This window comes from Arabidopsis lyrata (genome assembly GCF_000004255.2).
Source record: "Arabidopsis lyrata subsp. lyrata unplaced genomic scaffold ARALYscaffold_3, whole genome shotgun sequence".
Classification (NCBI taxonomy): domain Eukaryota; kingdom Viridiplantae; phylum Streptophyta; class Magnoliopsida; order Brassicales; family Brassicaceae; genus Arabidopsis; species Arabidopsis lyrata.
Window position 1 is genome coordinate 1,749,984 of NW_003302553.1, and position 17,714 is coordinate 1,767,697.

At 35.6% G+C, this 17,714-nt stretch overlaps 2 protein-coding genes across 2 annotated transcripts; both read left to right on the forward strand.

The window, feature by feature from the left end:
* The first annotated feature begins 9,806 nt into the window (after positions 1-9,806).
* On the forward strand, positions 9,807-13,605 carry LOC9318449 (serine/threonine-protein kinase WNK1). Its single transcript, XM_002882336.2, has 7 exons — positions 9,807-10,350; positions 10,438-10,475; positions 10,938-11,165; positions 11,256-11,476; positions 11,563-11,720; positions 11,817-12,336; positions 12,544-13,605. The coding sequence occupies exons 1-7, from the start codon at positions 10,276-10,278 to the stop codon at positions 13,404-13,406; spliced, it is 2,103 nt and encodes a 700-aa protein (XP_002882382.1). The 5' UTR covers positions 9,807-10,275; the 3' UTR covers positions 13,407-13,605.
* Positions 13,606-15,960: 2,355 nt separating this feature from the next.
* On the forward strand, positions 15,961-17,404 carry LOC9318450 (40S ribosomal protein S24-1). Its single transcript, XM_002882337.2, has 5 exons — positions 15,961-16,181; positions 16,453-16,494; positions 16,599-16,769; positions 16,976-17,062; positions 17,163-17,404. Exons 1-5 carry the CDS (start codon positions 16,110-16,112, stop codon positions 17,190-17,192), a joined length of 402 nt encoding a protein of 133 aa, XP_002882383.1. The 5' UTR covers positions 15,961-16,109; the 3' UTR covers positions 17,193-17,404.
* The last annotated feature ends 310 nt before the right edge of the window (positions 17,405-17,714 follow it).

The following is a 17,714-nucleotide window of genomic DNA, read 5'->3' on the forward strand; positions in this document are numbered from 1 at the left end:
TTAACTACTAAAAAATCGAGTGTTTAAGTGATGTTAATTTTTTTGGGAAGTAAGGTAATCAACTATGTATCTATACTAGTATAATCGCAGCACTTTTTGTGACGGGTGGATAAAAAAGCTTTCGGGTATATCGGATATCCGATCCATTTTAAAAATTCTTTCACAAAAAATTTGTTGGGTCGGGTTATATTTAACCCAACTCATACACCGGATATTCCATATTTAATAATTTAGATTTTTAGAAGATTTGATTAAGATTTATAATTATGATTCTCCTATCATCTTTGTTTGATTTGTTTTTAACTGTTTTGAATCATCATATAATACATAAAGTAAAAAAAAAATCAATTTTTTTTCCTGCATACTGTGATTCAAAATTTTAAAAACGGACATATATTATCCAATTGACGAAAATGTGTGTTCAACGTTCTACATCGATTAAAATATTTAGAAAATGATTCAGAATCATATCATAAATAAGAACATTAATAAAATAAATGAGTTTTTTAGCGGGATGGGTTTGGCGGGACGGGTTTTTGAATCAACAATAATAAAAAGATTAAAACATCATTAATCCGCCGCTTCAATACGGATTTAATCCTTATTTTTTTTAATACAAATCACAGGACGGGTTAAGAAATTACGGAACGGGTTATATTTCGGAAATGATTTATATGGCGGACGAATTTGAATCAATATTTATATACCGCTTTAATACGGGTTAAATCCTCAGTTTATTAATAATTATCTCGTGGACTCGTGGTATACCGTTACTTAATAACAATTGTAAACTATAATATAAATAAATATGTTATAAGGAGATACAATTTACAAAATATTTTTATACTAACTTTAAAATTAAATCATCCCGCGGTACACCGCGGGTTAAAATCTAGTCTTTCTTATAATCTTACAAGATTTGACAATCCCTCCTAGGGCATGAGACATGGCTTTAGTTAAACGACGCAATTATTTAGTTATATTTCTCTTGACTTATTTTTTTGTTCCAAAATTCTTTTCTTGACCATATTGAGTCATTGAGTGTATTACTTTCTCAGTTATCATTATTCATTAATTTATACGATTTTTAAAAGACAATGAAATAGAAAGTTTGAATTGTGTCCAGGCTTCTAGATGTATTGGATATTTTTTACACTTGAGAGTTGACTATTAGACCTTACATATATAATTTTTATATGTCAAGTTTTACATTTTTTAGATTGATGGTCGAACAAAAAAATCCAAAAAACTAATATCCGTAGCCAATTAAAAAAAAAATCAATCGTAATTTTATGATTCTCAATCAATTCTATGTTTCTGTAATAAATATCGATTTGATGTGCTTTATATCATCGATCACCTACTGATTATGTCCAAGCAAAGCATATCATATCAATAATAATCGCCATTATTTATTTTTGTCAGCTAATCTTTACTAGTAGTATTATTTAATTTTAGACAGATAGTTGGATCCATATATGCATTATTAATTTAATATTCTTTAAGTGACAACGAGGCAAATATTGTCAGTTTCTTAACAAAAAAAAAAAAAACTAAATTTGTTTTACTAGTAGTAGTTAATTGATGTTAGGTGATTGCTTTTGGAATTAGCTTACACTGATTATTTCCGTACGGGCAACCACGGATTCACCAGCCAAGTAGTCAAACAAAGTCCGATTTCTAAAAATGATAGTATAGGAAAATTTTCTTGAAACTTTATAAACTTCGTTCTGACTAGTTTAGGTTTTTAATAGGTCTTACTGTTAAACACAATTGATATTCGCAGTTACTTGCATAGACATTAAATAAATAAAAAATTAATATCATGTCAAAAAAATAAACTTTATGATAAAGTAAAAATGGTGTGAGGAAAAGGCCAAATGGATAAGATTTGTGGTTGGTCTGATTCATTATTATTCACAACCAAGGCTTATTTGCTTTTTCGTTTAAAAGGCAATGCTGATCGTGCATGTCTTTGTATTCACCCACATGCACATGTGTGTTCTTCATCTCAAGTTAGATTGCCCCCAACAATCTTTTATTTCATAATATTAATGATTTATCAAAATATTTATACTGTGACTTATTATAATTAAACTCGAATATAGTTAGTCCCTTAAAAAAAAACCCTAGTTTTGTTTCTCTCTCGAGAAGTCAGCCGCCGAGAAAAATTTCTGGTTCTGTGGCCGGATCGCGGTGGCTCTCCTAGCACCGGATCCGGTCACATCGTCTCTGCTTTAGTTTAGCTTTTTGTTCTCAGTTTGTTGCGGATCTGATTGAAGAATAGAGAAGGCGAGATGGGTTTCTAGGTTGCGGTGGTTCGATTGCGATGGAGCTTTTGGCTTGAGGATGAGTTGGGTGGTGCTTTAGATTGGCGATTCCTCTCCTCGTCACGGCATGGACTTCAATTTTGTCTCTTCCCAAATCTGGTTTTCTCGAGAACGAAATCGACTTTGTGGAGGGATAGCGATGGTTATCAAGGTGGTGATTAGGAGAGGCATGGTTCTCGAATCTGGAATTGGTGGCGGAAGATCTCTGCTTCAGGAGTTGGTGGTGGTGTCTTTGGGTTGTGGCTTTCTGCAGCGGATGATAGGTTGTGGCTTTGTCAGCTTTTGGCTGCCGGTGGTTGCAAGGTGACAGAGGCTTTTTGTTTCTGGTCCTTGTCGGGTTTACGCTTATCTCGCTTTTCTCTTTTCGGATGTTAATAGTTGTATGGTTGTGTTTGGCTTGTGGTAGTTGTTGTTGGTGGGTTTAGTTGGCTTTTGTCTTTGGACTAGTTGGGGTCTTGGTTTTGCTCTCTGTTATCTCATGAAAGCTCCGGGGATTGGTCGTGTTTGGCTAGGTTTTGGATAGCTTTCGTTTTATCCCTTCTTTGTTCGTTGAATCTTTTAAGTTTGTCTCTTTCCACCGCCTCTAGTTTAGAATAATAAGTAGGTTTTCTCTCGTGGTCTGTTCCTTGTCTGTTCTTGTAAGACTAACCTTTTGTGGGGATGCAAAGTTCTAGATTTAGACTTGTTCGGTAGAAGACTAGGTGGTTAAGATTAAGATTCGCGATTGTGGCTTTCTTTTCTTGGGATATTCGTTTTTAGTTGGGTTATTTATGCGCGGTTTCCTCTATCCTTGGTTCTACTCCGTTTGCGGTTTTAGTTCTTCTAGTCTGCGCCTTTTGAGCTCTTAGTTCCGCGTCTATTGTTCTTCTCCGACTTTCCCGATGATTTCGAGAGCTTAACTTTTTGACTTTAGTCCTATCTTATGTTTCCCGTGTATCGGGCTTTAGCTTCCGGGGATATCTTTGTTTTCCGCCGGCTTTTGTATTTCAAAACCGTACCCCCAACAATCTTTTATTTCATAATATTAATGATTTATCAAAATATTTATACTGTGACTTATTATAATTAAACTCGAATATAGTTAGTCCTATATATTGCACATGAGTTCTTTTCACTGTACTATATATACATGCATGGTATGTAATAATGTAAAGTGTCTAGAATAGGTATATGATCAAGAACACAAAATATAAGAATAACTCTCTTATTATTTCTTTAGTAAACTCTCTCAAAACCTAAAGTCCTCAAACTCATAAGTTGTATCACAACCTAGATACATCCTTATATAATAAAAGCTATGACCTAATCCTAAAACAATAAGGATTTATATTAGATAACTCCTAATATAATTATTCTAGATAACTCCTAGAATAATAAAGCTTTATCTCCTTTTTCCTTTTTAGTAACTTGCTCTTCAAGTTGCTTAACCTTCAAGCTTACTTCCAACATTCTCCTCCTTAAGCTTGAAGTCTTCTTTCACAATGTCATGAACTCCAAGAAGCTCCCTCATTTCTTTAAACTTGATTCTCCCAAGTGCCTTAGTTAGAATATCCGCCTTTTGCTCGTCTCCCGGAACATGTACCACTTCTATTTGCCCATTCTCGACACACTCTCTTATGAAATGATATCTTCGATGTATATGTTTACTTCTTCCATGGAATACCGGGTTCTTTGTCAAGGCAATGGCTGACTGGTTATCGATCAATATGGTTACCTTTTCACAAGCTGTCCCGGTAATTTCACTTGGCAAATCTTGGAGCCAAATGGCTTGCTTTGCGGCCTCAGTTCCTGCCATGAATTCTGCCTCGCAAGATGATAATGCTACAACGTCTTGTTTCTGCGAGCACCAAGATATGGGACTCTCACCAAGATAGAAAATATGGCCCATTGTACTCTTACCGTCATCCGGATCGACGTTGTGGCTGCTATCACTATAGCCTATTAGCCTTGGCTCCTCCTTGCTCCGTTTAAACGTTAGTCCAAGAGAAGTTGTTCCCTTTAAGTATCTCAAGCATTGCTTCATTGCCATAGCATGTGACTCTCTCGGACTTTGCATGTATCTACTTAGAACTCCAACACAATATGATAAGTCCGGTCTTGTATGAAGAAGGTACCTGAGACAGCCTACATTCCTCCTATACACCGTTGCATCAACTTCCTTTTCATGCTCTGACTTGGATGCTTTAAGACCGGTTTCCATAGGCGTACGAACTGGATTGCAATCTTTCATACCAGATTCTTCAAGAATCTTGAGAGCATACCTATTTTGATTCAAAGTTATTCCTCCATCATGTTGAATGACTTCGATTCCAAGGTAATAGGTTAGTTTCCCTAAGTCACTCATCTCAAACTTAGAGGACATCTCCTCTTTAAACCTTTTAATGACTTCAAGACTTGTTCCCGTAACAAAAAGGTCGTCGACGTACACAACTATGACCAGAAGATGCTCTTTAATTTCCTTGCGATACACGGATGGCTCCTTAGAACATTTTTTAAACTGTAGCTCGCAAAGAATGTGGTTCAGTTTGTTATTCCATGCTCTTGGAGCCTGCCTCAACCCATAAAGAGCTTTGTTGAGCTTGTATACCTTATCTTCACTTCCCTTTTTCTCAAAACCTTCTGGTTGACACACATAGACTGTTTCCTTTAGTTCTCCGTGTAAGAAGGCTGTCTTGACGTCTAAATGGTGTATTTCCCATCCATGAGATGCTGCAAGCTCAATGAGAACTCTTATCGTTTTGATTCGTGCTACAGGGGCAAATACTTCTTCAAAGTCTACTCCATATTGTTGTACGTATCCTTTAGCAACGAGTCTAGCTTTATACTTGTTTATACTCCCATCAGAATTCTTCTTGAGCTTGAACACCCATTTTAAACCAATTGGTTTTGCTCCTATTGGTAAGTCAACAAGGTTCCATGTCTTAAGCTTTTCAATAGAACCAATTTCTTCTTCACAAGCACACATCCATTCCTTAGAATCTTTTGCTTCGTAAAAGCTTCTTGGCTCATTATTCAAACACAAAAGCAAAACTTCACCTTCTTCTTCAGCCATCAAAACGTAATCTTCAAGATATTTGGGTTTAGTGATTACTCTCTCTGTTCTTCGTAAAACTGGTTGAGTGTGAACATATGTGTTTTCTGTTTCATGATTATCAGAAACTTCATGATTATCAGAAACTTCAGATACGGACCCATCATCATCTGAGTTTGAAACATTCTGCTCTGTTTCACCTACCTCCTCTGTTTCTCCATTATCCTTTGTGCCTTGAATGCCATGGTTACCGAAATCTCCAATAGTAACAGTAAAGATTTCATCATGTTGTTTCTCAAGATTGTTAACACTCCAATTCCATCCTTTGGTTTCGTCGAAAACAACATCTCTACTTACCACAATTCGACGACTTTGTGGATCCAATAGTCGATATGCCTTAGAGCCTGGTTCAGTACCTAGATGGACAAGCCTGCGTGATCTATCATCTAGTTTTCTTAGAAGTGGTGTTTCAACTTTTGCATACCCGATGCATCCAAAAACTCTCAGATGTTCAATGTTTGGTTTTCGGAGCTTAAAGCCTTCATATGGAGTTTTATCCTTAACTGTTCTTGTAGCAACTCGATTAAGAAGATATGTAGAATGTCTTATTGCTTCGCCCCATAGATAATTTGGTACATGCATGTGCTTCATAATACTCCTCGCCATTTCCAATAAGGTTCTATTACGCCTTTCAACAACTCCATTTTGTTGAGGAGTATAAGGAGCAGTGAGATGCCTTGTTATACCAGACTCTTCACAAAACAAGTTGAATTCTTGTGATATAAACTCACCACCTCTGTCAGTTCTAAAGACTTGTATCTTCTCACCCGATTCTTGTTCTGCCATGGCTTTGAACTTTCTGAACTTGCTAAAAGCCTTACTTTTTTCCTTCAACAGAACAGTCCACATATATCTAGAGTGATCATCAACAAGAACAAAAATATACCAATTTCCTGCCACTGTACTTGGTGTTATAGGTCCGCAGAGGTCTCCATGTATGAGCTCAAGCCTCTTGCTTGCTCTGAAAGATGTTGACTGCGGAAACACTTGTCGTGTCTGTTTCCCGAGTAGACATGAGCCACAAGTCTCCTTCTCAATGTGTATTTTTGGAATTCCTTCGACCAATTCCTTTTGTATCATGTTCCTTATTGTCTCAAGGTTAACATGTCCCAGTCTTGAATGCCATTTACTTGAATTGCTCATGGTAGTCAGATATAGACGTGCGGTCTCTTTCAAATTCATGCAAACCTTGTATAACCGATTCTGAGATCTGCTAGCCTTGACAATTAGTTTTCCCTCTTGATCATGCATAGTTAGAATGTCTCCTTTCATTCTTATATCGCAGCCGGATTCTGTGGCTTGTCCAAGGCTAATGATATTACTCTTTAAGTCCGGAATGTAGTAAACATTTGATATAATTCTTGAATCACCGTTTCTGTCCAAGAAGGATATTGATCCTTTTCCTTTTATATCAACTCTTGAATCATCACCAAAGCGAACTTTTCTTGTGATTGAATCATCAATCTTTGAAAAATATCGTCGATCTCCTGTCATGTGGTTTCTAGCGCCATTATCAAGGTACCAGATGTTACCCTCTTCAGTATTTGTTTCAAATTTACTTTTCATACAGTTCTTTTCATTCAAAAACACCACCTCATGCATTAACAGCTCATCCGCGTTTTGTGTATCGTTGTTAGTTTCTTGAGCTTCTTGTAGCTTGAGCAACCTGTCAGGGCAAGAGGAAGCGTAATGACCTACTTTGTCACACCGGTAACAAGTGATTTTAGAAGTATCTCTTGATTCATTAAATCTTCCTCTGCCTCTTCCTCTGGAGTAGAACCTACCACCTCTTCCTCTGTTTCTGAAATCACTATTTGAGTCTCGACTATATCCTCCGTGTTGAGATTCAGTGTACATCAACTTGTTTTGATCTTCCTGAGCTTCTTCTTCTTCCTCAAAGACCCGTTCTTCGTACACCTTTAAACGTCCAGTGATGTCTTCAAAAGATGTCTTGTTAAGGTCTAACACTTGTTCAAGGGACGCCACTATGTGTATATACTTCTTTCTAGGAAGGGTTTTAAGAAACTTTTTCACAAGTTTTGGTGTTTCAATGTTAACTCCTAGAGAGGCAGATTTTGATGCTATTTCAGATATCCTTCCCGCGAAGTCATCGATGGTTTCAGTTTCTTTCATCTTTAATCGATCAAACTCATTCATTAGGGTTTGCAGTCTTGCCTCTTTAACCCTCTCTGCACCCATGTGCCTTGCTTTGATTGAATCCCATACTGCTTTTGCTGTTGTTACTTCGCCGACTTGTAGAACCATAGCCTCGGGTATGGACTGGAACAATAGTGCAGTTGCAACATCGTTTTTCTCCTCGTCTGTTGAACCTTCTTCTATGGTGTCCCAAACCTTGTGAACTCTGAGACAGATCCTCATCCGCATGGCCCATACTGTATAGTTCGTTGTTGTAAGCATGGGACATTTGATGGAGGATGAGCCTCCTCCCTCCTTTGGTTTCGCCGTTACAACGGTGAGCTCTGCCATACTTCTCTTATAGTTTTGCGATCTTATGGCTCTGATACCAAATCTAGAATAGGTATATGATCAAGAACACAAAATATAAGAATAACTCTCTTATTATTTCTTTAGGAAACTCTCTCAAAACCTAAAGTCCTCAAACTCATAAGTTGTATCACAACCTAGATACATCCTTATATAATAAAAGCTATGACCTAATCCTAAAACAATAAGGATTTATATTAGATAACTCCTAATATAATTATTCTAGATAACTCCTAGAATAATAAAGCTTTATCTCCTTTTTCCTTTTTAGTAACTTGCTCTTCAAGTTGCTTAACCTTCAAGCTTACTTCCAACAAAGTGTGTTGATGAATTGTCGTGTAAATGAAATGATGTATGGTCAAGATAGATAACACGAGCAACTTAACTTAACACGTGGCCAAACTTGCCTTTGTTGCCTCCTTTGGAACATCCAGTCGACATGCTAATGTTTGGTCTCGCTGTCTTCAATCCATTTTCAGATTTTTAATTTGTGTGTTTATTATTTCCAAGCTTATATTGGTAACCATTTAGTTAGTTATTTGTAACAAAAACGAAACATTAGTTAGTTATATAGCATTGTTGTTTGATGGTAGAAGAAGTAGACTAGTCGTTAAGATGTAGTTGTATAGGTTATAGCGATTGCGATGAGGCGTTGTTCTAATATGAATGTCTAATCTAAGTTTTGGTTTAAGTTTTTTTCTAAAATTTAATTTTACCATCAATTCATCACGAAACCAAATATAAGATGGATATATAATAGAGAGTTTCTAGATAGAATGTTAAAATAACTAGTAATATTGTCAAATTCGTAGTGCATTTGGGATATCATTCCACCAACGAACGTAATCATAGAACAATGATCATTTCTATTTTTTGTTGTTGTTTGGTCAAACGAACGATGATGATCATTTCAAAATACTAGAATATAATCAATAGTTGAAATGATGATGACATATAGCCATACGCTAATAGAATTGCAATCGCACAATGGTATAAACGTTTGGAACAGTCCTATCATTAATTCCCATCACTCAAAGATACGTACGAGAGAACCTTTCTATTCCCTTTTCTAAGATAGCTGAGAACTGATCAGACGATCACATCCACATGCGGCAACCTCAATATTCATCTAATTGAGTTAACAATTTATTTGAAAGATAATTAGTTTTGAATATTGATTGTTCTAAATTCAAATTGAAATGAAAACTTGATAACATCAACTACATTTTCATAACATTATGGTTCTTGTAGATAGTAATTTGTTAATTTCTTACTTTAAATGGCAGCATACACAGTTTAGCCGGTAGGAAGAACATTTTTGGCACGTTGTCTCGATGAGATTCATTATTTTGGTAGGTTCAACCAAAAAAAGAAAAACATTGTTTTAACCAAAAACTTTACAACAATAATATTTCGTCGGCTGATGGAATATATATTATACTAGTATTTAGTATTTACAAGCATCTTTATGTATAACAAACAAAAATAATATCGACCCAAAAGAAAGGTAAAGTAATAGTAACAATTTTGTTTCTCACAATCTCACTTGTGAATTTGTATAGAATAATAACAAAAATTAAGCAATCATAATTTTCAAGTATTCCGGTTACTAAACTTTTTTTAAAAGAGTTACTGTTCTATTATTCCACGGAACAATTGTTAATACCACTGAATAATTTCCAATAAATAAATAAATAATTTTATTATTGAGCTAGTTTTAAAATGTTCCATAAAGTAGTAACCATAATTAATTCATCAATTAAATTATCCACAGAAATAAAGCTTCTTCGTTGAATAGAGGACACTAATTATATACCGTATAAAGTAGAATCCGTTGGTATTATATTTAGAGTTCTATAGTTAGTTTGAGAAGAGAAAAAAAAGTTGAAGAAGAAAAAATATGAAGGATTGATATTTTTGTTTAATTTAATATCCCATTTTTGGACCACCGTTCCCTCAAGAAACGCACACCGTCTTTGTCTTCTCTCACGAGGTGCTTGTATTTCTCTGTCACAAAAAAAAAAAAACTTCCATTGAAGAAAGCTTGGCTTCTCTGTCTTCTAAACTCAAAATCTCCTCTTTCTCTCTCTCTATAGAGTCTTGAGTATTTATGAGAATGTAATAATGAGAGTAAATAGAGATACTGTTCTTATCTACTACATGAGTTTCAACTCCTTATGTCAGAGAAGAACAAAAATAGTATGATTATGAAGAAATTGCTATAAGAAGAAACCCAAGCTCTCTCCCATTTATTAAAAGAGACAAGTTTATTGGTAGATCTATTATATATTTATTCTTAATCTTCCTTTTGGGATTTCTTTTTGTTCCTACTAATTAAGAGAGAAAGAGATGAACAATCTGAGTTATCTTGAACCAGATTACTCTGAGTTTGTTGAAGTTGATCCTACCGGAAGATATGGAAGAGTAATGTTTCCTCCTATCAAATTCAAATCTCAATTATTTTGTGTGATCTTTTGTTGAGTTCATTGTTCTTGTTCTTGTTGTTTGCAGTACAATGAAGTTCTGGGTAAAGGAGCTTCAAAGACTGTGTAAGAATCTCTCGCTTCTCTTCTTTTCTGCTTATGTTTCTCTCAAAATTTTGCAGCTTTTTCTTTTCTGGATCTGGTGATGATTTAAGCTTAATCTGTTGATCTTTCTTCATAAAGTTTGAAACTTTTTGTTTTCCCAATCAAAACCCATTTGTGATCCAACAAATATTTCCTTTCGATTTTTGGGTTTTTGTGTGTGTGTTTGTGTTTGATTCATGATTGAATCTAATCCTGTTAAAGAGGAAATAAAAAAGTTGAGCTTTTTTGTTTTTCTGCTTAATTGAATCACTTGTAGTTTGATCATTAATTCCCCACAAGAGAAATTTCCAACAACAACAACTTTGCCTTTTTTGGATCTCTTTATTGCTTTGACTTATACCCAATTCAGATTCTGCAAACAAAACAAAAAACCTTCTTTGATCATACACACACATTATTAATCTTCTTTCTTTTGATTTGTAGTTACAGAGCATTTGATGAATATGAAGGCATAGAAGTAGCATGGAACCAAGTGAAGCTCTACGATTTTTTACAAAGCCCTGAGGATCTTGAGAGGCTTTACTGTGAGATTCATCTTCTCAAGACTCTTAAACATAAGAACATAATGAAATTCTACACGTCTTGGGTTGATACCGCCAATAGGAATATCAATTTCGTCACTGAATTGTTCACTTCTGGCACCTTAAGACAGTAAGATTCTCTTGTGAACTAACTTGTCTGTCTTTGGTTTTAGTTTATCTTTGATGATAACTTCATTTTTTACTAAATCTATGGATACAGATATAGACTCAGGCATAAGAGAGTGAACATAAGAGCGATGAAGCATTGGTGTAGGCAAATCTTGAGAGGCTTACATTATCTTCATAGCCATGATCCTCCTGTGATCCACAGGGATCTCAAATGTGACAACATTTTCGTTAACGGGAATCAAGGAGAAGTCAAGATTGGAGATCTTGGCCTCGCTGCCATTTTAAGAAAGTCCCATGCTGCTCACTGCGTTGGTATATGCAAATCTAAATCCAATCCTTTCTGCCTTTTAGCTGAGTTTCTTTGTTTCTGATTGTAGAAAGTTTTGATCTTTTGTTAGGGACTCCTGAGTTCATGGCACCTGAAGTTTACGAAGAGGCGTATAACGAATTGGTTGATATATACTCATTCGGTATGTGCATTTTGGAAATGGTTACGTTTGATTACCCGTACAGTGAGTGTACTCACCCTGCTCAGATCTACAAGAAAGTTATGTCGGTGAGACTCTCCGATTACTAAAACACTAAGATAAAAAAGCTTCATCTCTTTCTGTTTCCAAAGGCCATGATTTTTGAGCTAAAAATTCGGTTTCAGGGCAAGAAACCGGATGCATTGTACAAGGTGAAAGACCCCGAGGTTAAATGTTTCATTGAGAAATGCTTGGCCACCGTATCGCTTAGAGTCTCTGCTCGTGAGTTACTAGATGACCCTTTTCTCCGAATAGACGATGGTGAATTTGATTTAAGATCACTTGATATGGATGATTCAGTCGGTCCACTCTATAGGCAGCCGCACCATCTTCCTGACTACTACAATTACCCGTCGAATAGTAGCTCTTTGAATCGTCAGTACTCAAATGGCAATTACCCGTCAAATAGTAGCTCTTTGAATCGTCAGTACTCAAATGGTTATAATAGTCAACACGAGTATCAGAACGGATGGGCGTATAATCCAGCTGAGACAGAGGAGACTCACGGAATCGAGCTCTTTGAATCTCGAAACGATGATGATCAAGAAGAAGAAAAGAAATCTGGTAATGTTGACATAACTATCAAAGGGAAGAGAAGAGATGATGGTGGCTTGTTCTTGCGTCTTAGGATCGCCGACAAAGAAGGTATTAATATTCTCTTAATCTTTTCCTTGTTCCATAACCTATGAACAAGAGTTAAAAATGCAGTTTCTTTGAGTTCCAAAGTTGATAGTTTTTTTTTCGGTTCTTAAGTATAAAAGTTTAGATGTTCTCGGTTCAAAAGTTCCTCTGTTTCTGATCATAAAAGACTTGAAACTTTCTTTCATTTTATTCATGGAACGTTTGTTGCAGGACGTGTCCGAAACATTTACTTCCCATTTGACATCGAGACAGACACTGCATTGAGCGTTGCAACAGAGATGGTAGCGGAACTGGACATGGACGATCATGGAGTGACAAAAATCGCTAACATGATTGACGGTGAGATATCTTCTCTTGTACCCAGTTGGAGACCGGGACCTGAATTCGAAGAATGTCTTGCGGCTGCGGCGGTGGCAAATGCTGCGAGCATTTGCAACAACTGCGTATCAAACCGCACCTCAATGGGCTCGGTGATGGATTTCCTGAGAACCAATCCTGGGGCAAATGTGATACAATGCTGCAGAAACGGGTGCGGCGAGACTCATGGCCGGTTTGAAGAGATCACGATCAGAGAAACCGAGGTTCGTCTTAGAGAGCTTTGGAAGCTGCAGCAACAGCAAGAAAGCCGCGAGCTAAGCTCGATAGATTCAGGCAATAACCATTCCGAAGAAGAAGAGGAAGAGGAGGTACTATACGAAAACCCCGAAAACATGTATTCTTGCGAGGCAGGTAACGCGATAAACCATCTATCGGGTTCTGAGTCGTTCTCGTTTATGCCATTTAAATACTGCGATGAGCTATCCGAGAAAACCGAAAATCAGGTCCAACAAGAGTTGAGATGGCTTAAAGCCAAATGCCAAATTGAGCTCAGAGATATTCAGGATGAGCAATTAAAAACCCGGTGGCCGGAATCCGGAGAAGAGGTGGAAATTTCTCCGAAAGACGGGTTCTTGGGTTCGGGTTCGGGGTTGGGAAGAGAAGAAGATACGGTGAAAGAGATGTTTGGAGGAAGATTGGTACCAAAGTGTCTTAAAAGAACAACTTCACTTCCTGTTGATGCCATTGATTCTTGATCACTTTGTGGTTTCTTCATGTATACATATTTGTTTGCTATTATAAGGACTTTTAGAGTGTAACAACACACAAGTATACTTAAGAGATCCACTTCAATTCTTTTGGGGGTTATTTGTACAATACTACCCTTCGATCTACTCGAGAATCTAGTATGTCAAACTTCAAAATACAATAATAAGAGTTATAAGTTTTTTTTTTAATACTGATTACTTGGAAATTTCGTTTCGAGCAAGTTGTTTTAAATCTTTTCAGCATTGACATAACTATGCTAGCAAATGACAATAATTGATGACAAACAATAATGAAAGCAAATTATTGAGAGATGTGAAGTAAGCAAACCAGTTTCGGAATAACTTCGGACATTAAAATTACTCAAAAGTACAATAATAACTTTAATAAAGAAAAACCAAAAAAAAAAAAAGAATTCGTGTCTACAATTTTCTTAAGACATTTTGGATAATGTAAAGTGAAATTGTAGGAGAAAAATAAAAATGACAAAAAGGAAAAAAAATAGTCAATTATAAGAGTAACCCCACAGCAGCACAACGCCATGTTCCATTGCCGACCAATCAACTAGAAATTTGGGTTCATCCACATGCCTTTGTATTTATTTTTCATCAAATTTTGGAAACATATATTGTATAATATTTAACATGGTTGGTTTGTCGTTACTATGTGATTATTATAGGAAATGGTTGGACATTTTCAATATGACCTTCTTTTTTCTCCATATACTAGAAAACGATTCTTCAAATAGTGACAGAAAATATCATCTCAAGCTTTATGACAAAAATATTATTATCCACCCATCTTTGTTGAATTTTGTATATACAAATCATACACCAAAATGGAAAAATAAAAATATCACACGCATCTAAATTTTTTTACAATCACGGGTGATTTGATGTGGTAAGCCGTAAGCCAATATATATATTATATTACAAGTTATAAGTAATTTTCTACTATAATGTCCGAAGCTCAGATCCAGATAGTGTACCTTGGAGATCTAGATAGGTAAATGATCAAATCTTTGATGAAACGTAAGATGATCATTGTGGTTGTTTTGGTCCTTGTGGATATTATTTAATTATTTGTGTAAATAAGTGGTTTCAGATCACTTTAAGGTTTCTTACGACTTTTCCATACAAATCACAAGAAAAGAAAAGTATTTTTCAGATAAAGCTGATGATAAATTACTTATATTGAACACACACATATATATATATATATATATATATTTGTATATCATTATATGCTATTAATCCAACAACTTAGGAAAAAAGACTAGTGAATCCAATGTGAATATGTTTATTTTTTTTTAACAACCGCCATACTAATTCACCAAAAACTATCATTTATATTTGTAAAATTTTTTAGAAAAGTTCTCTATATATAGTATTTAACCTGGTATATATTTGTAACATGGGAATGATGTATTATATACCCTGTCCAAATTCAAACTCAAACTCGAAAATTTATGTTATACGCGTCAAGAAAATTCAATGGAACTAAAACAAAAAAAAGATAATGAAAAATGGTAGCTAGTAGGGACATATGAAGAATTGAATTATGTTGACCCATTAATAATAATTGATATCATTTGATCTTATAGTAGATATAATATAAGTCTAAGAAAGCAAAATCGTAAATGGTCGTTAATTGATGACATGCATGTGGTATTGAATGTACAGATCAACGTACTCTTTTCGTACCCAACTCCACTTCTTCAGTGCCAACCATTCTTCTCAAATCTTCCCACCATTCATTTTCTTGTCGGTCCTAAATCTTTTCCCTCAAGATTTTCCTTATTACTTTATAAATATATTACAAAAGTGTGTCCATCCATTATTATGAATATAATGCAAGAGGGTCATCACCACCAGCAACTAATAATTAACGAATATATATATCTGTGGATCTTAAATTTATGTTCCAGCGAATGGTCGAAATCTGAGTACAACCTTCAAATGATCTTTTGCGGTGGAAGCCAACTCATTTTAACACACTCGTGGGTGTGTGGCTACTGGCTAATTAATTAGTATAAGTTTAAATATTTACTCTTCTTCCCAAAAGTTTCACAATCTTTCTTTGCATTAGTCCCAGTTCCAGCACACAATTCTTACTTATTAAATAGTAAAGTAACACCGTTGACAAGACAAAAAAATGATTAGTACGGTGTAGGTGTAAAACACCAAAGCAAAAACGAACAAAATAGCCGCTTTTGTTTTTCTAATTTTCCCAAAAGTTGCAGGTTAATCAACTGAACACAAGTATATATAAAGTTAAACTGTCATTTATTCTAAGAGTTTTGACATTGGTTAATTCTAATTCAAAATTGCTGAATTCGTAACGTTGAATCAACCCCAGTTTTGTAGTATGTACAGAAAATATTGACTTAAAATATATAAGTACTTAACCAATGTCCAACGACAATTGTTTGTGACACTAGGCTATAAATATTTAGGCCCAATGGGCTCCGTTTATTATTAAAACCTGAAACTCCTCCAAACGGCCAGGATTTAGTAAGCCCAAGTAAAAAACGTTTAGGCCCATAAAAAAGAGAATACTAAAGAAACCCTAATAACCTTCAACTATATAAAAGCTCCCCGACTTGCTTTCGGCGTCTCTTTCCTTTACCCGAGCGGACGAAAACACTCAAGCTTGCAGAGATCTTTCACTTTAATCCTTGAGAAATCGCAAAAATGGCTGAAAAGGCGGTCACCATCCGAACCAGGAAATTTATGACCAACAGACTTCTCTCCAGGAAGCAGTTCGTGAGTTCCATTGTTTCAACTCTTGTCTATTTCTCTATTCGCATATCGTTCTCGTTCTTCTAGGGTTTAGTTTTAATGGCCTTGTAGATATAATTCTTAAGCGTTTCGTGAATTTTTATTGGGTTTGACGTTTTAGGTCAGGTTCTCAGATTTATGACCAAATGTTATTCATATATAGTGTTTATCTCATGTATAGTGTTGATCTGGCGCAATTAGTTCCATTTCAGATTTTGGATTGGATTTCTAAGTTATGGTGGATTGTTGAATGTAGGTTATTGATGTTCTTCACCCTGGAAGAGCCAATGTTTCAAAGGTTTGTTCTTTACTCTCAGTGCCTTTGTTACCTTCATCTATTTCGAGTTCTGGTCGATTGTGAGAGGTTCTAACGGGAGAATTGGTTTTTAATTTTGCTTATAGGCTGAGCTGAAGGAGAAGCTAGCAAGGATGTACGAGGTGAAGGACCCAAATGCTATCTTTGTTTTCAAATTCAGAACCCACTTTGGAGGTGGTAAATCATCCGGCTTTGGTTTGATCTATGATACTGTTGAGAGCGCCAAGAAGTTTGAACCCAAATACAGACTTATCAGGGTACATGCTCTTTCCATTCTTGTTTATATTGCTGCTCACAATGTCCCGTCTTAAAAAAGTCCTATCTCTATTTGATTACCATCAGTACTCTTGCTTATTACAGTTCGTCTGAAAATTATAAGCTATGTGATATGTTTCACACTTTATTGTATGTACATGGCTCTGCATTGTTATACTTAAAAATGCTTTGTCTATGCGATTGGCAGAATGGACTTGACACTAAGATTGAGAAGTCAAGGAAACAAATTAAGGAAAGGAAGAACAGGGCGAAGAAAATCCGTGGTGTTAAGAAGGTGAGACTACTGGTTACGAAATGTTTGCTCTCTTGCTTTTACTTTTTTTTTTTTTATTGTGCCTGAATCCTTGCGAATCTTGTTTGTTCAATGTTTGCAGACAAAGGCTGGTGATCCCAAGAAGAAGTGAGATCCTGAAGAGGGAATCTTTATCTTGTGGGTTCTTGTTCTCCATAATCAATCACCTTTTATGTTATTTATCTGCTGTTAGATCGTTTCTCAAACTAGACATGTTTACTGAAATCTCAGATTTTCGCTTATTTTGTTCCAGTCGATTTATGTTTTAAATTTAGAGGAACATATGATCTAAGGTTTTGTTCAATACATCTATTTAAACTCTCTCTTGTCTGTTTCCACCATTCCCATTCGCTGCAGATGAAAGCAGTTTCCATGTTCGTACTTCTTACATTCTAGGTGATTAGAAATTGATTGGTTGTGGCTTGTGCAGCTGCGTTTAATTGTAAACGTGAGTCTCTTGTCTAATTAATTTACTCACACACAATGACCTTGTAACTTAGATCGTAGTCATGGAATATGAAAGTAATTATAACAAACTTCTTAAGGTCCATTTGGTTAGCTCATATCATTTAGCTTGCAAATACGATGACTAAGTATCAGTTTGATTGAGAGAAGTCAAAACACTATTTTTTGT